The sequence below is a fragment of the Poecilia reticulata genome, linkage group LG19, assembly GCF_000633615.1.
Source record: "Poecilia reticulata strain Guanapo linkage group LG19, Guppy_female_1.0+MT, whole genome shotgun sequence".
Lineage (NCBI taxonomy): Eukaryota > Metazoa > Chordata > Actinopteri > Cyprinodontiformes > Poeciliidae > Poecilia > Poecilia reticulata.
In genome coordinates this window covers 5,017,561-5,038,148 of record NC_024349.1, presented here as the reverse complement: position 1 = coordinate 5,038,148, position 20,588 = coordinate 5,017,561, and the positions used below count along the sequence as shown (strand labels likewise).

General features: G+C 39.8%; 3 protein-coding genes and 1 long non-coding RNA gene across 5 annotated transcripts in view; 1 reads left to right on the top strand and 3 right to left on the bottom strand.

Moving 5' to 3' along the window:
• Positions 1 to 4,527, bottom strand: part of LOC108165641 (pleckstrin homology domain-containing family A member 4-like) — a 32,886-nt gene extending 28,359 nt beyond the window's left edge. Inside the window, exons 1-6 of the mRNA XM_017310685.1 lie at positions 4,438 to 4,527; positions 4,245 to 4,349; positions 1,872 to 1,941; positions 1,696 to 1,794; positions 634 to 706; positions 450 to 550 (exon numbers count right to left, since the gene is read on the bottom strand). Coding sequence (XP_017166174.1) covers positions 450 to 550; positions 634 to 706; positions 1,696 to 1,794; positions 1,872 to 1,941; positions 4,245 to 4,285 — 384 coding nt within the window. The 5' untranslated portion in view covers positions 4,286 to 4,349; positions 4,438 to 4,527. The remainder of the gene's footprint in view (positions 1 to 449; positions 551 to 633; positions 707 to 1,695; positions 1,795 to 1,871; positions 1,942 to 4,244; positions 4,350 to 4,437) is intronic.
• A 5,693-nt stretch (positions 4,528 to 10,220) lies between these two features.
• On the bottom strand, positions 10,221 to 12,185 carry LOC103481222 (tripartite motif-containing protein 16-like). 2 transcript variants are annotated; one of them, XM_008436560.2, is made up of 5 exons: positions 12,062 to 12,185; positions 11,921 to 11,962; positions 11,787 to 11,843; positions 11,566 to 11,705; positions 10,221 to 11,432 (listed from the first exon to the last, which is right to left on the bottom strand). In XM_008436560.2, exons 1-5 carry the CDS (start codon positions 12,123 to 12,125, stop codon positions 11,022 to 11,024), a joined length of 714 nt encoding a protein of 237 aa, XP_008434782.1. In that variant the 5' UTR covers positions 12,126 to 12,185; the 3' UTR covers positions 10,221 to 11,021. The 2 variants fall into 2 exon arrangements, with proteins under 2 accessions (XP_008434782.1, XP_008434783.1); XM_008436561.2 differs by lacking the exon at positions 11,921 to 11,962.
• LOC108167257 (uncharacterized) lies at positions 10,222 to 12,412 on the top strand. The gene is made up of 2 exons (XR_001777609.1): positions 10,222 to 10,717; positions 12,178 to 12,412. It is a non-coding gene; the product is annotated as an uncharacterized LOC108167257 (long non-coding RNA).
• A 742-nt stretch (positions 12,413 to 13,154) lies between these two features.
• LOC103481224 (stonustoxin subunit beta-like) lies at positions 13,155 to 19,996 on the bottom strand. The gene is made up of 5 exons (XM_008436562.1): positions 19,888 to 19,996; positions 16,201 to 16,242; positions 16,054 to 16,116; positions 15,456 to 15,598; positions 13,155 to 14,248 (listed from the first exon to the last, which is right to left on the bottom strand). Exons 1-5 carry the CDS (start codon positions 19,934 to 19,936, stop codon positions 13,826 to 13,828), a joined length of 720 nt encoding a protein of 239 aa, XP_008434784.1. The 5' UTR covers positions 19,937 to 19,996; the 3' UTR covers positions 13,155 to 13,825.
• Positions 19,997 to 20,588: the final 592 nt, after the last annotated feature.

Genomic DNA, 20,588 nt, shown 5'->3' with positions numbered 1-20,588 from the left:
GATGGATGGATGGATGGATGGATGGATGGATGGATGGATGGATGGATGGATGGATGGATGGATGGATGGATGGATGGATGGATGGATGGATGGATTGATTGATTGATTGAACTTCTGATCCCATAATAACGATTAACAATATCTGCCAACTATTCTGATAACTATTGTGATAAATCCTTAACATTAATAAGATCAGGCGGCTTGTAATCATAAATATGTAGATGTATTATTGTTATAAAGGAAGAAAATGTACGTCTGTATCAACACGTCGCCCTTGGTGCTGCTCTGAACCCATGAAGCAGCTTCCAGTCTCAGAAAGGCTGGTGACCCTGATCYAAACCAACCAACCTGTCGACTCGTTTCTCTTCCCTTTCGTTTCTCATACTCCTGAACTTGTACACCTCGTTCCCTGACATCCGTGTAGCTGTGAGGAACGAAGCTTTTGCTACCTTGAAGGTGAACTTCCGGTTCTTGCATTCTCGCGGCGTGCAGAACAGGATTTTGTAGCTGGGCAGCGGGATGCTTCCCAACACGGTTTCTTCTCTGCTGTCTGCGGACAGAAAGCATTTCAGTAAGGAAGAAGACGTGCGGGTCAGAACCACAGCGCCGAGCTGCAGGCGCTTCGCTCCCTACCTTTGTAGTAATACAGACAGTAGTTGGAGAGGACGAACCACCGCCTCTTCCACAGCTTCAGACCAGAGCTGTCCTGCAGGAGCAGCGAGTCAAAGACACATGGAGATAAAACGCCTTGCAAAAGTTTTCACATTTATTGAACTTCTTCAGATTTTGTCATTTTATGAAGCTTTGTGTTTTCTACAGGGATTTTTATGCGACAGACCAACAGAGTGGTGCAAAYTTAACYAAACTCCTCCAGAAATCTCATGTTTCTTACAGTTTGTTCAAGTCTGAGCAGCTCCCATGATCCTGGTGAGGAAAAGCCTCYGCTTTCCACAGCATGATGCTGCCGCCAGKGGTGAGTTCAAACGTTTTTACATGAAGAACCAACAKWTTRAGTTTGGCTTCATCTTGCAAGGCTTGTTTCATTCCACAAACTGGATTTTGTRAGAATTTTTCTTCATTTTTTTCCTTGTTTCTATTTCTTGATACAAGAATCAAACATGGAGAAGCAGAAAAATTCAGTTTTTATGCTCCATTGATCTGGAACAAACTAAAAAAAAAAAATCAGCAAAACAGCCGAAACACTGAGATCCTTTAATTAAAGCTGCCATTGATTAATAATAACTGRAACATATAATTACACAATTTGGAATTACAAAAATAAATTGGCCTAATGGGAAAAAAAAAAATCAAATTTTTTGATAAAACTTTTTGTGTTACATTGAGGGGGKTTTTCTGACTGCATTGAAATTTTTATATTTCGCAAAATTGCCATGGAAAAAGTTCCAGGTTTATTGGCAGATTATTTCACTTACAACCAGACAAAAAAACCTGATTAGAARTAAAATAATCTGCAGTRAATCTGGTCATTTCTCACCAACATTAAGGAATTACTGACTTAAAACRAACTCCTACATCGTACTTGTCAGAAMGTTATTTGTAAGTTACTTTTGAGATTTTTGCTCTAGAAACTGGACCAAAAATAYTTGCTAAGATTTTATTTTTTCGGTTTGACGTYATGTGATRAAGTTTACAGAGGATAAATAGTTTTTTCAGTGCTGCGTGACCCAGACGTACCTTTTTGTTGAGCCAGCCCCTGATGACCACCGGACAGTTGGGGTCTCTTTTAGCAGCCTGGCATCTTTTCCCAAACGTCTGCACCTTCCCATCACTTTCCTGCCCAAATTGGAGGGAGACATTGTTATTCTCCTGTTTGCCAAATCATGCATGCAAATAAATAAAAACAAACAAACCTTAATGACAGGAAAGTAAGAAATCGTAGCCACACTGGACGCCTGGCTCACTCTGTCCTGGTCGTCCATTCTGATAGGAAATGAACAAATGAAAGAAARTARCAGTKTTAAGCAGAAAACAAAGATAAAATAAAAAGTCGACAGGAACACGYGAGCTTGCAGTGGGTCAGTTCTGACTAATATCTGGACCAGCAGTCCGTCACTCCCATCCACTCACACATTTTCCACATTCCCGCCCAGCTGAGACGTTTYCCCTCCGGTCAACTGTCCGTTCCCTCGGCCGCGGGCTCGGCGTCCTGCTCGAAACTCTCCCACATTTCTATTCTGAGCCGCGAGCCGGCCGGAGCGCATCCCTGGCATGATGGCAGCGACAGGTGACAGCTGCGTCTCCGTGGTAACAGGGAGGGGCTGCGAGCGCGTGAAAACCAATATGGCAGCAGGAGGGCAGGGGGGGGGGTTGGGAGCAAAGGACGGCGCTGCCAAACGGCTGAGGGCCCAAAAAAACGTGAACACATGAACAGAGTGGAGGGATATTCAAGGTTTTAAAGGTTTTTGATTCCCGTCAGACATGCAGCTGATGTTTCACAGCAAAAACACACAAAATCTTACCAAGTATTTTGAGTACAAATATCTTAGTAGAATTGGAAATGAGGCAAAACTAACTTTAAGGTAAGTTTGCAGCTACAAGGCTGGTTTTAAGTAAACAAATCCTAAATTATTTAAACTCCTGAACTCAAGCTGCACCTAATGCAGCTTCATCTCACATGATTTACACACATGTATATCACATAAATTATTTTATTATTTATTTATTTTTGTGTAGTCATAACCTGTCCGAATTTTGTACCACAAAAAAGCAAGGTGGTATCTAGCTTTATAGCTCGATATAGAGGCTTGTTTTAAGTAAATAATTCCTTAATATTGACAAAAAAAAGTTCTAGTCCCACTGACTCCGTTACCTAGCAACCCCAGCCAAGCCCAGCCGTTACCTAGCAACCCCAGCCAAGCCCAGCCGTTACCTAGCAACCCAGTTCTAGTTCCACTGGCAGATTGTTTTCACTTGTAACAAAACATTTTTCCCATGTTTTAAGTTAGTTTATCTGCCAATAGAACCAGAACTTTTTCATCAATATTAATGAATTATTTACCCAAAACAAACAGGAGCATATATCTTGCTGAAAAGTTTATTTTATGTTAGTTAGTCTTATTCCAAGTGTACTAAGATATTTGCACTAGCAACTAGACCAGAAATACTTGGTAAGATTTTGTGTTTTTGCAGTGTAGTCTCTTTTAATTCTGCATAAATTATTTTCCATTCCTACATTTCCTTTGGTTTATACATTAACAAATCTAGAAAAGTACTTCTTTAGAAGTTTTCCTGGGTCACACCTGTTGAAACCGGTTTTAAATTTAGACTTCCTGGTTCGTGACACTTCGCCACAGATGAAGCTGAAGATAAAAACATCACGAGAGAAACCCAACACTGAACCCGACCCGCTTCACGGGAGACCACGAGGTTCCGACAAGGTTGGCCGCATCCAGAGCCTCTGTGAGCCCAGAACACAGTCCCCAACCGGGGAGGCTTTGGGTCGATCCGACCAAACAATCGGCTCTTTGTCAGACGGGCGAGGAGAAGCTAACCACTTTGTAGCCACCGGTTGTGTGGGAGTTGTGAAATATTTGGAAAATCTTCTCCGTAATCAGGCAAGTTCTCCGGCTGGGAGAGGAGAAGACTGGAAATGCTAACGAGGGACGGAGGGGAGGAAAAATGGGGGTCTGTGTGCGACACAGAGTGGGCTTTGTGATGCCCGGACGCATCATGTGAAGACGCACACAGAGCATGTTGAATACGTTTAAAGGCTGGAAAATAAAGCTTTCTCTCTTGACTAAACATTGGCCAATCGCCACCATTCTTCATGCTTCGAATGTCAAAAGAAAATCAAAATATACTGCTCAAAAAAATACTTAAACAACACAATATAACTCCAAGTAAATCAAACTTCTGTGAAATCAAACTGTCCACTTAGGAAGCAACACTGATTGACCCGACGAGGGTCCCTGTTGTCAATCAGTGTTGCTTCCTAAGTGGACAGTTTGATTTCACAGAAGTTTGATTTACTTGGAGTTATATTGCGTTGTTTCAGTGTTCCCTTTATTTATTTATTTATTTTTCAGCAGTGTACATTCAACAGTAAAGCTGGGAGGTTTTCTCATTTACAGATGTAAGAGTCCAACATGCAGACGTGAAAAAAGTTTCTGATCTGACTAAATATGATTCAGACACAAAGAAAGATTCATTTATTGATGAGATTTCATTTAAAATATTCCTCCCACTTTTAAAACATTTAGGTATTTCGTGTTGACTCTGATTACCTGAGCATCTGCGGCCGCCTGCCGCCGTCCTTCAGCTCCATCGCTGGGCGTTCTCCCTTCCTCACAGCATCCCGTCAGGTCCGGCTCCGGTCAGCCCTCACTCTGCTGGTAAATAGGTTTTTAATTGTGAAGCTTTTTCTGTTTGCTGCTGCTGCTGCTGCACTTTGTTTTGACTGAGTCTGAAACGCTCTACCTACGCTGAGGCTCCTCGGTGCTGAAACACTGAACTCTCTGTGAGCCCCGTCTTTCTTCTTCTTCTTCAGTCTCCCTCCCTCGCTCTCACCCTGGCATTGACCGCCTCTCTGCCGCTCGCTCTGTGTGGGTTTGTGGCTCAGGAATTTACAATAAAGCAGCTGCTCTCTGTCTTAGTAAATTAATAATCAAATATTGCAGCTTCATGACGATAAAAATGTCAATATTTGCCTTTTCATGTGTGCAGTCTGTCAGAAATCTTCAATCGTTGCATCTTAAATTTATGTTTCTGACCATTAAATACCAAAATCATCAGAAATGAAGAAAAAAAGAATAAAAGTTGGGTTGTTATGACTGGATAAATTTGGAATATGTTGCCTTCTGGAATGACAGTGATGGTTGATCATGTCAATTTTACAGAAATTCTGTATTTGCAGAATAATTTAATATCAACCTGATGAAATAATTACATTTATATGTATAGTCTGTTATTGTACTTTTCTTTCAGTATATTTTACGTCTGTTATGGTTGAACACAGTTTGTGTGGTGAGTTTTTTTCTCATGTCTTTTTGTAATTTGAGCAGTTGATTGACATTTTGTGTTTCATTTAACTAGGAGTTATCTTTATGTCTCGAATATTAGGAATGTTTGTAAATTATTCCTATAGTAACGTTGATGTGAACCTCAGGAAGAGACGAATGGGAATCGTTAAATAATCAAATAATTGTCCTTTAAGATGAAAAAACTTACTGTTTCACTTAATAAGTAATCACAAGTCATACGCAGTTCTTTGAAACATTTTTATTTTTTCTGTTTTTACTTTCCTGAATGATGGAATCATCTAAATAGGATCTGATCTGTCTGACATCATGAATCAGGTTAAAATATCTGACAAAGGAGCTATAACTACTCAGAAAAAATGAGGTTAAAGTCTGGATTTCATATCAGCTCAAAATGTTGTGGAACGATCTTAAATCTTCCGTTTATTCTTAAAAGCTGCTGAAATAGATCCGTTTATAAAGAAAGTTCCCTCACAATGTTGATCTCAGATATTTGATGGCACCAAACATCAGAATAAGGAAGCAAAAATATAGAAAACATTTGCAACGTCGGCTTCTGGACCTTTTATGTCCGTTTTGGTCTTGACAAAATTATGACTCATGTTCATTCTTAATCAATTGTGACTTAAGAATTCAGAAAGAACAGAAAAACTTTTTTTTTTACTATTTTTGACCCTCATATTGAGAAAAATCAATTACGTAAAATGGTAATAAAAGAGAAACATGATTATTTGAACCTTTTCTGTTATTATTTATAGAGTAAGCGTAATACGTTAAAACCTAAACCTTTGTTGTGAGAGAAACAGGAACACCTTTAGGGAAACACCTGAAGCTGCTGCAGGATGTTGGAAATCCTCCTGATCTCTAATTAGTTTGTCTAGACTGAAAACTAAACACATTTTCCCAGATGGGTAAATTATATTTAACTCTGCCGCTGCACTGAATCAGCTCCACGCTTTCCTCACATATCCTCTTTTTTAGAAAGTGGGTCTCTGGTGCACTAAATATACCTGCAGCTATGTTAATACAGCTGCAGGGGAAAAAAAAAATAACATCTCATATCATCTGAGCTGAAATAAGTGAAAACATTTTGGGTTTTGCTTCATTTAAAGGGGAAAAATCATCTTTTTTAGCTTAATTTTCATCAAAAGCATACCTTGGGTGTCGCCTTGATCCGTTCCTGAACGTCCTTCAGTCTCCTGTTCAAACTCCCCCACTCAGCTCCTTCAGACTAGCCAGCAGCAATTAGCGGAGCTCATTGTAGGAGCTGCTTCTCAGTGAAATGTTGGTAAAAATGTTGTTAAAGGGTTAATAGAGGAGCCATGTTGGGACGACTTCCTGAAGGCGGAGTTTCAGAAAGAGCTGGAGTTTTTAAAAAGACAGAGGCCCAATTTCAAGTTAAGTTCCATCCATCCACTTTCACCCTTGTCCCTCAGTGGGGTTGGGAGGGTTGCTGGTGCCTCTCCAGCTAGCGTACCGGGCGAGAGGCGGGGTCACCTGGACAGGTCGCCAGTCTGCTGCAGGGCAACACAGAGATACACAACCATGCACACACACACTCACACCTAGGGACAATTTAGAGAGGCCAATTAACCTGACAGTCATGTTTTTGGACCGTGGGAGGAAACTGGAGTACCCGGAGAAAACCCACCATGCACAGGGAGAACATGGAGACTCCATGCAGAAAGACCGGGAATCGAACCCAGAACCTTCTTGCTGCAAGGCAACAGCTCTACCAACTGCGCCACTGTGCAGCCCTTTCAAGTTAAGTTATTTAGTAAAATGTCTTTTAAGTTTTATTTAATATACAACTCTGGAAAATATAAGATGAAATGATTGGTTTCTCTACTTAAAATGTTTTGTTTTAAGTAAAATGAACATCGTTCTTTTATTGTATGAACTACTGACATGTCTGTGAAATTCAAAGCAACAATTTAGTATTTATTTACAGAAAATGAGAAATAGAGGAAAAGATGCAGAGCTTTCAGACCTGAAATAATGCAAAGAAAATAAATTCATATTCATTTAGAAACAACAACAACACTAATGTTTTAACTCAGAAATCAGTATTTGATGGAAAATGAGCTGCACTGCAGTGGGCTCTTCATTTTTTCCAGAGCTGCATTTTGATAACACTATGTTACTTAATTATGTTAAAAACTGGCGCTCTGTGTCTGGGAAACACTTTCCTCTGCCTCTTCAATGAGCCTGGAAGCGGTGAGAGTGACAGCTGATGTTCAGCAGCAGGCCGGAGATATCGAAGGCATTTTAAGTGATCTGATAACGAGAAGGAAAATGTCTGAGAGCAGCAGCCTGGTGGGAGGCTCCGGCTTTAAATTCATGACAAAAATTACAACAGGAGTTACTTCTAGATGCAACTGAAGCTCAAAAGTCCTGCAGCCCAGACAGAGCAACAGAAAAACGTCCAGCCGTTGCTCACCTGGCAAACATGGCGTCTCATAATTAGCATTAGCATCTCACTTGTTCCACCGTTTGGTTTCTGACAAGGTCGTGACCTCCAGGATGTCCAAACACTCAGCATGCAGAGATTTACCCCCCCAGTCCCAACCACTTAAGATGCAGTAATAATCGCTTACAGATGCATTAATATCAATATAAAAATCAGCAATTAAAATTTTCTTTCAGTTTATTGCTCAGTATAATGAGAATATTTGAAGTTACAGCTGAAGGAGTATCACTGTGGTCATTTCAGGAAACTTGACTGATTCAGAACTGGAATATTTACATAATTTCCACAACACAGAGTCTGATTCAAAAATAAAATAATAATAATAAAGCAATTCCAGACATGCTGTCCCAGGAAACCAGCAGGTTGTATTTAAACCTTCACTCTGAAGAGCTGCTGCAGTTTAAACTGAGCATCAAAATGGAGAAGAAATTAGATTTAACAGCTGAAAAAACACCTGATTTAATAATTATAAATTATAAATGTACCTCTTCAGTTCTGATGCGTCTGCAGCTCGTGATGTTTTTAATGTTTGGCTAAAGTTAAAATCTCATTAGGTGGAGTTTAACACGTGTGCTGACCCAAAGAGTCCACCAGGTGGGGCTGTCCCAACGTTTATCCACCTGCTGAACGTGGCGCTAATGATAAAAACAAAATGAACTCTATTGTTCATCCTGATTTCAACCCAGCAAATCATCCAAAGCTTTACAGGTACAGCTCAAATAATAACAATGTTTTGGGGGGAAAAAATAAAATTATTGTTTCTCAATTCAGAAAAGGAAGCAGTAAAACTTTATTTGAATGGCTGTGCATAAGACTGACTGTGATAAACATGACATAACATGAACATGAACGAGTCTTTATGAATGTTTATGACTGTTGTCATGAAGTGTCATTTGGTAAATAATGACACTTTTAATGCAAAGCTGCTCTGAAAGTTGCATTAAAAGTCCATTAAAAGTGAAAACTTTGCATTAAATTATCAGGATTTACAAAATCAGGCAAAGTTGGCACTTTTAATGGACTTTTAATGCAACTTTTAGAGCAACTTCGCGTTAAGTGTCATTATTTACCGAATGACACTTCATGACAACTGTCATAAACATTCATAAAGACTCGTTCATGTTCATTCATAAAGACTCGTTCATGTTCATGACAGATGTTATGTCATGAGAGGTTCATGTCAGTCTTATGCACACCCCTTCAAATAAAGTGTTACCAATGAAACTTATGTTATTAAAAAAAAAAATCATTACAGATTTTCAATGAACAAACTGTTGACGTTTCTACTCAAAATATCCTTTTTTGTTGATCTAAGAAAAAAGTCAGAATTGTGAGACAAACACAAGTTGCTGATATTTTGACTCGTCCGATTCAAACTGCATCTTCACGGCTCTCTGCAGCGCGACGTGCTCCACCACTGCCCACATGTCGAGCTAAAAGTGTCGCTTGTACCTCTCTGAGTTGCAGGCTTTAGATTACAGAGCGCTCGCATGCCTGGCATAAGCTCACACATACTGAACACACAGAGGGAGGTCGGCTCCCCTGGCTGATTGATCGATGGCCGCTGATGAGATTCCCGACTGTAGATCAGGAGCCAATCATAAATCACCTCTGGAGTTACATACATACTGTTATCTAAGTACACATAATATTTGCTTTGCTGTCCGTGAACTTTTTATGTGTTTGGCATCCCAAAAGATGAGTGAAAAGCCTTGGTATTTATAGTTGCTATGGAAACTTGACCAAAAGATGCTGCTCCTCATCCGTTACCGTCGTCCTCTCTTTGCATTTCAGCAACAGAAACTCAAATCCTCATCCATCTGAGCCCGTTTGGTTCTGCTGAATGTTTTTATGTCTTTCCCATTTTGCACAGCAGCTAAGAGAAACGACGCCGTGTGTCACGTTATATCTGCTCCCCAGGGGAACAAATAAAACCATTGATTTACAAACTGTTTGCAGGACTTTAAGGCTGTTTGAATTCATCTTTTTGTGTTTTGAATGATGGAAATCAGGTCTTCTATCGTCATCAGCCGGCCGTTTCCGTCAGAGCACACCGTGGTTTGTTTTGTTTTTTCCACAGAGGTCGACACCGATCAGTCAGGTTTCAAATGTCAACACTTTCGATCAAACTTAAAGTTCTGTCAAACTGAGATGTTTCCTGTAATCTTGTGCTAAAAATGCCTGAATATTTCACAATTATTTCCCACTGGGGCTGTTTTGATAAAGTCTTTCAAGGTCTTAGTGGAGATCATCTATCACAAAAAGGATTTAAATAAAGCAAGTGTGCATTTACATGAATAATGTAAAAGATTTAACTTTAAAATAAATCATTCTCACTGGAAGAGCATGGATTTATAACACATTATCCACCTTTGATTAATTGAGGGCTGTCTCAAACATCAAAGTTAATTCAGTGGGTCACTGCTGCCTCAGCCAGGCATCGTTTCCATTGTTCAGGATGTACTGAGTGTCAACTGGCAGCGGTTGAAGTGATTCACATTCTGGCCTGACTTGTGCAGCCGTTTACTCTGGATCTACACGCCACTTGTTCAGTGATGTTCTCCGTGTCCGCTGCTGTACTCCCGCCTTAATCCCACTAAATCCCGGGTTACACGGCAGCGAGGACGTCTGCTTCTCCAAGAAAGAGTCCGATTTCCAAGCAGGACCTTCTAAAAATGGGCCCATTTGACCCTTTTGGACATTTTCAAGCTGCTATCATAGATCATCAGAAAATAGTCATGAAATAAGTTAAATTAGTTCCAAAAATGTTTATTTTTAGAGATTTGAAAACCACTGAACCATCCAGAATAATTACAGTTCTTTACATTTGAACTTAATCACATTTAGTATTTGCAGAAACTCGTTTTGCTAATATTACAGCTGTAAGTTTGTTGGGAGGATTTCTCTATATTTTCCATTTCTTGCCAAATTTCCCAGTTGGATTCAGGAAATGACTTGAAAACTCAGAGCGCAACTTCCTTCTTCAAGAAACGTAACCAAACGTGGCGTAGCGTCAGATTTTAGCGTTTGTAGGATTTCTGGTTTGTCTTTGGTAAAAGACCAGCTGGACCGCCATGTTTGTTTTGGTTGTATTTACCCAGAATGCCCTGCGCTGCTCTTCGCTTCCTGCTTTTGGAGCGGCTGGTAGGCGGACCAGAACTCCCTAAACGAACCGGACTCTCCAGGCAAATGAACTACAGCTTAAAGCTGAACAGGGCTGGTGTGAACGCACCCTTAACTCCACTATAAGGTATTTTCTATTAGTTCCCCTGGATTTTATTTACAGGCATCAGCATAAATGCATAACCTTCCATATTTTTATTTGGAAAACAATGGATCCAAATGAGCTTAAATGCTATAATCTGGTGCCGCGCGCCAAATGCTGACATTTATTATACATTGTCTCTTTTTAAATTAAGTTTATAATCATCCATTTTCTTCCACTTCACGGTTTATTTAATACTTCGTGTTAGTGTAGCTCATAAATCCCAATAAAATACACCAACATTCATACTTCTTCAGAGTTTAAACAGAACAGCGCCAGTTGCCGTGGCTCATTCCGTTTTCCGCAGTAAGGTGCATGAAGACTGAATTCCCAGCCAGAACCCTGGAAGAATCTTTTTCTCCATGGTGGTCGTGACTCGGTGCAGCAGCCTGACCTCCCTCTCCGCGCCGTCGCCGGCCACAGCGTAGAAGTTAATGATCCCGGCCGGCTGGTCGACGTACATCCCGATCCTGGAGCAGAACGGGACGTCGCTGATGTCTTCGTGGTTGCAGTCGAACCAGATCTGGTAACAGCTGCCCGACCAGCACAAACCCCAGGACTGCTCGTTTTCTCCCAGGCCGCTCATCCCAGAATACGCTCTCCTCGCTGCTTGGTCGTACGAAGCGCCGACAGCCACCCAGCCAGAAAACTCAACCTCCCAGTAAGCCCTGCGCTTCCAAATGCTCTCCTTGCACAACACCTGAATGAAAGGAAAGTAACAGAGAATAATAAACTGCAGCTACATTATTACTTAAGACTCAAACATTGAGAATCAACATTTAACTTTATACGTAGCAACCCAGAACAACTGGAACCAAGCCGTTCTGACTCACCTGTGGAGAATATTCGAATCTCTCCGGTCCGTCCAGCACAGGACAAACCTCTTTGGTTCTGCGACACACCTTCGACCCGCCGTCAGAAATCCACAGCAGCTTATTGGCTGTTTTATTATCCAAAGTCAGATTAATCCAATCTGGAGAAGAGAAATTAAGTTGCTTTGTTTTGTTGTTTTTTTTCTTACAAAGAATAAAACTAAAGTTAAAAATGTTCCTACATTTCATCAGCTCAGCTCTGTTTCTGGGCTCTGGAATATCTGGTGAATAAAATCTCTCTGCACAGGAAGACAGAAAACAGCATAAAGAACAAATCATAATGACTGTACTAGCTTCATATCTGACGGATTTTTACCGTCATTTGTTGTTTCATCCTTTTTGGATTTACTTAATTTCCCTGCAAAGCGCAAAAATAACAGCTGCTGATATAAGATTCCTGCTCTCATCTTAAACATGAGCAACGCAGACAAACAAAAAAAGGCTTTAAATCTTTTACCTGGTTTGGTTTTGTCAGGGAGGATTTCTGCAGAACTGGGTTCCCTCTGCATCTCAATCCACATCCAAACTAAATCACCAGGAGAGAAAGTGGTAACTGTTTGTCTTGTGGTTTAGTTCTCAGGACAGCTGATGGAGCGTTCAGGAGACGTGTTGGTTAGAGGAACGGGGGACCAGTCTGAGGTCGGCACATGCCTGACCTGACATGCAGAGGAAGACTGATGTTGACATCCGACCTCAATGAAACATAAGAACTGAAAAGAACTTCACTGGAAGCAAGATGGAGGCAGGACGGATCGACGTTCTCAGCAGCAGCAGCCTGTTCCGAACAAGGCGGGGACAGCGTGAACCGCCTGCAGAGTTCGTAAAAACGATCTTCTTGCTTGTTTTTTCTTCGTAGTCACAGCTAAACACAACCTCAGTGAAAATAAAAACAGTTTCCAGTTGGTTTAAAATGTGAAACAGCAACCAGACATTAAACTGGTTTCATGTTCTCACCAACAGTTTGTTCCACAACTGTTTTCATTTAGACAAACAAAATGAGATGTAAAAATTATTTGATGTGTTTTTAAATTGAAAGGTTGTTGTTTTGTAGATTGATTTTATTCTCGTCTCATTATTATTTTGTATTAGTTTCTTATTTTGATTAGATCGTATTGTTCCTGTTGTTTGTCTTTAGTTCAGTCCTTATTACTGATTCTAGTTTATTTTGTTTATTTATTGTGTCTAATTTTTTTTACTCACTACTTTAATCATGTTTAGTGTTTTACTGTCGGATTCATCTTTTAGTTCCTGTGTGCCTCTTCCTCTTCCTCTCCTCAGTCAGTTTGCTCACCAGCTCAGGTCTGTGGTTTCCATATTTAAATGCCTCTTTCTCAGTCACTCCTTGCTGGTTCCTCCCATTTCTTCCCATCTGTCTCCTTGTTGGGTTTTTCCACGTTGGACTACTTTTTGTTTCTACCCCGGCTTTCTGTTTTGAGATTTACAATTTCTGCTGCTCTTGCATTTCGGCTCCTACTTTAAAACTTCAGCTCAGGACAAAGATGGCCTCTTTTTTTGTAGTGAACATGTTAGTAATCAGAGTAAAACAGCCGTTTGGTGGTATGTCATTTATTTAAACTTTTTCATTCAATCAACATTGGATAAAACACAATTATCTGATACAAAACATATTGGCACCAACATAGAGCGGTTAAAAATACTCCTGATGAATTTCTTAGTGTATTATGTTATGTAGCTCCCTTTACTTCTGTTTTTAAAGATTGTGCAACCAACACATCTACTATTCTATAAAAGGCTTTGAGTTTATGTGACGAAACTCCCTGCAGTATCAATAAAAACAACAAAAAGTGATTTTTATTTCTAACTTTCAGAGATTCTTGCTAAATAAAACAAATTTAATTCACTCTGCAGTCTTTACAAAGTTCCTACTTAAGTGTACTTTGTTCATTTTACCAGTATGCAAAATAGCATTTAACTGGAAGCATAAACCAAATATATTCTCTATGAATTGGAGCCCTGGTTTCCCCAAGCAGGTTTCTTCAAACTCTATGATAAAGAAAGTGAATTTTGGATTTACTTTACAAAGAGAAATATACAAAAAAAAAAAAAGAAAAAAAAAGTGAATCTATGAATATTGAACCATAAATGGGTTTCAAGGTTGGCAAACTTTTTTAAAAAGAAGAATAATTTCAATAAGGTTGATGCAGCAGCTCTTACTTGTCCTGAATTCGGTTTTATTCCCTGTTAGATCTGATTTTCTGATCTACTCCTCCTTCTGCAGGATCAGGCAGTAGGAGTTTGTTCCCACCCAGAATCCTGGCAGCAGCTTCTGCTGGAAGCTGCTCCTGACCTGGTGCAAAGGTTTCACCTCCTTTCTGACTGCGCCTTCCTCTTCCTCCTCTTCAACCGCGTAGAAGCTCAGTAAGCCAGCAGGCTGGTCAGCGTACACGCCGATGGTGGCGTGATGGGGAATCCCGTGGATCTCTTCCTTCTGGCCCTGGTGCCAGACTTGGTAGCCGGAGCCGCTCCACTCCAGGCCCCAGGATTCGTGGTTCTCCCCGAAGCCGCAGGGCCCTTCGCTGTTCCTCCTTCCCGCTCGTTCAAACGCGACTCCGATCACGACCCATCCGGCCGACCGCACCTCCCAGTATCCTCGGAAACCCGCGATGCCCTCCCTGCAGAGGACCTGTTGGAGAACAGAACCAGTTGGGACTCGGCGAACGTCGTTTCACCCGATTTTAGGTGTGAACACTAATCACATCTGCACTGCAAACATCTGAGCTGCATTTAGTTGTGTCTACTGTCTTCTACGCTTTAAGTCAAATAAATTTAGTGAGTTTAGATTTTGAACCTAAACCTGAGAGTTTGTGAAAGATAAACTTACAGCAGTAAGTTGTGTTAACTTTTTATTAAGAGTTTAATAAACTAGAGTTTTTAGGTTAACACTTAAAAAATTGAAAGAGGAAAAAGTCAGGAGTGGGAGCTATTTCCCAGAATGCTTAGCGGCATGTTTTTGTCTCCTGAGATGGAAGTGCGTTACGTTGATCTGACTCTTGTCCTGATCACACTAAATGTTTCTGAGCTGAATTCATTCAGATGTTTCATAAAATTAATCATCAGATCAGAAATTTGGTTCATGCAGTTTGAAACAAGAATTTTAATTATCCATCCATCCATTTTCTTGCACCCTTGTCCCCTAATGGGGTCGGGAGGGTTGCTGGTGCCTCTCCAGGTAACGTTCCGGGCGCGAGGCGGGGTCACCCTGGACAGGTCGCCAGTCTGTCATGGGGCAACACAGAGACACACAGAGACACACAACCATGCACACACACACTCACACCTAGGGGCAATTTGGAGAGGCCAATTAACCTGACAGTCATGTTTTTGGACTGTGGGAGGAAACAGGAGTACCTGGAGGAAACCCACCATGCACAGGGAGAACATGCAAACTCCATGCAGAAAGACCGGGGCCGGGAATTGAACCCAGAACCTTCTTGCTGCAAGGCAACAGCTCTACCAACTGCGCCACTGTACAGCCTGAATTTAAATTATTCTACAGTAAAATAAGATATTTTAACTTCATATTGTAAGTAAAATAACAGAGAAATGTGTCTCTTTAACTGGGTGAGGACAGTTTTTTTCTTGCATTTTGTGAAATAATTATTTGGTTTAAATTGAAGCATTAAGTTAAAACTCATAATTCAAAATTAATGAATTTAAAAAAACAATGTTTAGACGACTTGTCTCTTGTTGTTAAATCAACTTCATGAACTTTAGTTTCTGAGTTAAAACCAAAACTATTTTCTTGTTAACTTAAATGTCATTTTCCAGGCAGCAGGTGGGCTTTCATTTTCACATTAAACCACCTTCAATGTTTTACAGTGCATCTTTACCTGTGGGGTGTACTCGTATCGCTCTGGTCGCTCTAACACTGGACATGTGACGTCATCAGTCATACGTGCGACTTTAGCGCCACCATCAGTGATCCACAGCATCTTATTGGCTGTTCTGTCATCCAAAGTCAGGCTGACCCAGTCTGAAACCAAGGGAACGACAATAACTGAAATATTTCATACCACATTCTGAATTATGAAAGGTCCGACTATACTTATGTGTATTTTTGTAAAGGACAGCCAATGAAAACATAATAATGCATAATGTCCAGGACAAGAATTAATGTCTCCTCAAAACTTCTTCAAATATATTAAATATGTTAAAGCTTTTTACATCAAAATAATTTATAATTCTACTGTGTTTTACGATGCGTAGCACAACTTCCACCTGCAGAAACCTGACATTATTCCTCCAGTTGGATGCTGTAATTGAAATAATATGAAAATAAAACAGTTTTTTTCCGTTATTTTGAACGGCATCAGCTGTAATGTTTGAGTTTGCATGTATTTGGTTCAGAATGCTTCCTGTGTCCAGTGCAGTTGCAAGAATAAAGGCGATGGCACCTCCTTATGTTTTTATATTTAAAAATGTTCTTACGTTTGATAAGATCAGCTCGACATTTTGGTTCTGGAATATTTGGCTCGTAGTCGGGGACCTTTGCTAAAAAAGAAGAAAGAGGCAGAGAGATGGATTTGCAAAGAGAGCATTTTTTTATTTTAACATCGTAACATTAACTCTGCTTACCCGTAGGTTTGTTTCCAGCTTTGGATTTATTTGCTGACGAAACTAAGAAATATGAAAATACAAAATACATTCAGTCAGATCAGCCGGTGATGAGCTCATGTTCTTCAGAAGTCAGACATGCACTGTAAAACATTTTAAAATGGTTTAATGTGAGAATAAAAGTCCACCTGCTGCGTTGAAAATACAATTTAATTCAACTTTGCTTTTAACTCTGAAATTAAAGTTCATGAAGTTAATTTAACACCAAGAGACAAGTTGTCCAAACATTGTTTTTAAGTGAATTAATCTTGAATTGTGAGTTTTAACTTAATGCTGCAATTCAAACCGAATAATTATTTCACCTGATTTATTATCTAGTTAAAGAGCCACATTTCTCTTACCAAGTTAAAATAACGACTTATTTTACTGTAGAATAATTTAAATTCTTGTTTCTGATCTGATGATGAATTTTATGAAACATCTGAATGAATTCAGCTCAGAAACATTTAGTGTGATCAGGACATTAGCAACTAAATGCGTCTCAGATGTTTTCCAGTGCATTTTGACTTTAAAAAGTCGTATTTTTCCTCCAGCCAGTTGGTGCCAGGTGGTTAAAGTTTCACCTCACATGTTTTAGCGGCTCAAAGCTCAGAGCAGATTATCAGAGGAGATGAATGATACGATTTGTTTGTACAAATCAGATAAACCAGGCAACCTGATCCAGCAACTGTGTGCTTTTTGTAAATAACAACTGGAGACTTCTGGGAAGTTTTCCAAAAATATCAACCCTAAATACGCACAAGCTGCTGTAATACAAACTGTAAGTGACGATTAAATCTTCCCTTTAAGTAGGAGATGAAGTAATAGATCCTACTGTCATTACCAATACTTTGATCTTACAGATAAATATGTTTTTTTTTTTTAATTATCTTAATGCTCTTAGCATTAAGTTGTCAAAACTGGCACACGTTGTGACTGAGTAACAGTTCCCATATTATCTAAGATTAATTATTGGTATGAAATTTAAGAATGAATATGACATAATAAATCCTTCAGAGTACAACGTGTCGTTGTCCTCAGTCATTCAGTCCTTTCACGCGTTTCTTCCTGTCCACACTTTTACAGCAGAAAGTTTGTCACGTCAGTCAGGTGGTTTGAATCTGTTTGCTGATTGGAGGCAGGAGAGGCTGGCAGGACGAACACCTGCCTGGACGCAACAGCAGGGGATGAAAACAACACATTTAGATGTCCTCAGTGCAACCCAACACCAGCCTAAATGCTTGAGCCTGAACGTTGCCACCGTCTCAACTTCTATGAGACCTTTTGATCTCATTTACTGACAAGTGTCTGAGACCTTGAAGTGTTTCAGTGAGTCATGAGTGTGTGTATATATACATATGTACCCATAAACCAGTAAGCCGTGTCCTCGTTTTCTCAGGTATAAATATAGATATACCTTGTCAACCTTGTCAACATGGGAAATACAAGAGAACATGCAATTTAAGTGAGGGAGAGATGTGTTTTTAGGAAATGTTTACAAAAGAATAGTTCCTCAGGGTTTGATTTTGGGTCCTCCATCTTTGCTTTATGGTGATTAGTGGTGGAGTTCCATCCTTTATTTATTTAGAAATCTTATTAGTGTCAGTTTTACCTCATATGGTGTGCCGAAATGCAATGTGAGTTATTTATACAACTTTTCCAACAACTGACTCTCATTCAGCGGTGAATTTTCCCCAACAGATTCATATTTTGCAGTAGTGCAGCGAAATAGCCAATTGTGTGTGCGCTATGGAAAAAATTATAAATATTTGGCCAATCAGCATTACTGAATTCAATGTTTTTGGGGTGCACCAAAAAAAAAAGGGAGAAGGTTTTTAATTGCTATGGGGATAAATTCAAAATTCTCCATGTTGGATTTTACAGATGGCAGATTTACTTTATCTTCTGTTGTCCACGTGTTTACTTAGTTTTAGCTACTATATGATTCTTTGTGTGTGGTTTTCATTAATCGTTGATCTTTGCTGATAGTCAGTTGTGAACGTTGCTGTGGAGTGGATGACGTCACGCTCGCCTGAACTCCGCCATGACAGACGTCAAAAAAACCAACGCGCTCCTTTAAAGCCTGTCAAAAAAAAATTTAATATCGTTTCTATTTAGTTGATTTCACTTTATAAATGATCACAGGGCGCTCAGCTGCACAAACAGACAAGGTTGAAAACCAAACGTATTATTTTACTGCACAACTTTTAATGAGGAAAGATGCGGCGGCGATGGACAGCAGCTGTTAATCATAATGACTGTCAAAGGTGCATCTAACCACTGGTAACCATGGAGACAGTGCCGCGCCGTCATGTAGCCTAGCATGTAAAAAAAATAGTTAGCATCTCCTTTTTGAACGTTTCAGTGTTGTTCCGGTGTAAAGGGAATCGCTGTTTATGACGTAGTGACATAAATCATGTGATGTAATTTCAGACAAAGTCAGTAATTTGATGAGCACATCAGGAGGAAAGGGGTACGGGTCGGTTTCTAAGCTAGCAGTTTCCAACTTTTGTAAATACCGCCGTCTTTGAGCCCCAACAAGGTGAGTTACGTTCACAGACAAATGAGCTTGACTTGAACAAGTAGAAGTCATGAATAAACTGGTAAAAACAACTGAGGAAAACAACTTCCTCTTTCCTCTGTTTAATACTCCAGTCCCTCACTTCCGACGTCCATCTTTTTTTTTCCCCGACGTCCATCATGGCGCCTCGAATGATTTAGTGACGTAGCTGCAAAGAGTCGAGGCTTCTCTGGTTAGCATGATGCTAATGCTGTTCTCGATAAATGTTCCTAACATTTTATTTTTTTAATTGTTAACAATGATGATGCTCCTATCAGTTTTTTAAAAATATAATATTGGTGAAATAATGTTAATGTTTGGCTGATTTAAAGATGTTTCTTGTTGTTGTTGCAAAGTGGAGCTGAAATTCAGTTTGCTGACTCAGATTTATGAACATTCATATGCGATTGTGTTGTTTAATTGCTTCCCACAGAATCTTGATAACTCCTTCAGGTTTGTTTATTTCATCCTGTAGAAATGTGTTTTAGTTTCCTTCTGTCTGGTGCCATCAGTTGATTTTCAAAAGTTCAGTTTTAATAGGATTTAGTCAATTATTTACACATTTAGGAAATCATACATTAGTTTGGCATTTTTCACATTTCAAAGTCTGACTTATTGTTACTGTAGCAGTTGACAAAGATTAATGATTTAATTATTTTTCAAAGTTACTGAACAAACCTTTTACTTCTACCTTATTTAGCAATTTATGCTATTTTTGGCCATTTAACTCCTGAACTAGAAGACTAGGGAGGGAACAGTGGCATTGTAATCGACTGTACACTCAAAATATTACTCTCATACAGCAAAGAGTGTTAAATCTTTTTAACAGGATGATGCTGCTGCTTGCTGCCAGGTAGTAAAACTCTTCTCCGCCCTCTCATAATGACAGGCATGAAATTGCTAATTGAATTGCTGAGCTTTACATGCAGACATAAACTCCAGCGACCCCTTCACTCAGGATCTGCTCAGAAGATAATAAACCTCACAATTCATTTAATGCTGTATTAGATGTAGTAAACCTTAGTAATGGTCCAAATATTTAGCTGAATGTTTATGTGAAGTCATGCATTGATCTTTTTACTGTATTGAATGATGGAAAGGAAGCTCACCTTTATCTGAGTTTTGGGTTTCAGAGATGATTCTGTTGGTGGTCGGCATCTTTACAGAAGATCCTGAAGGAGACTGAATGTGATGATGAGTTTCCTTTAGCTAGACCCTGCAGCAGCTTATTGCTGCCCTTATATACCTTTAAAGGCATGCAGAGGTTAAGCAGATGCAGGCGGTTCTTACCAATGGGAAGAGGAAGGGAGGAGATTTGTGAACTAAAGAGGTTTTTTACCTTTAAAAGGTTTAGATGGAGGCAACGCTTTCACCAAGGAAGCCCCGCCTCCTTCCCTCTGCTGTACCGACGACCTCAACACACTGCAGTGACCACACAGATGTTGGTGTGCAAGAACACACACTACACGCCTAAACACACACACATGCATGGACTTCCATGCAAATTCTGATGCGTGAATCTCGGAGGCGTACCTGGTGTCACACATAAAGCAACGTGAGCTCCAAGTGATGTAACTAGAACCTCATTGTGTCACTTTATTTACTACTTTAAAGTATTTAAAAACTACATTTTTGTGTTTTAATTTAACTTTCTCCAGCTGAACAGAAACAAAACTGAAGTTTTTATCTGTGGACCTATAGGGGGCCGATCTAGAGTCAACGCCCAGCTTCAGTTATTACAGTAGTGATGAACTCTGACCTCAACATTCAGAGCTACATAAAGGCAGTTACAAAGTCGGCCTTCCATCAC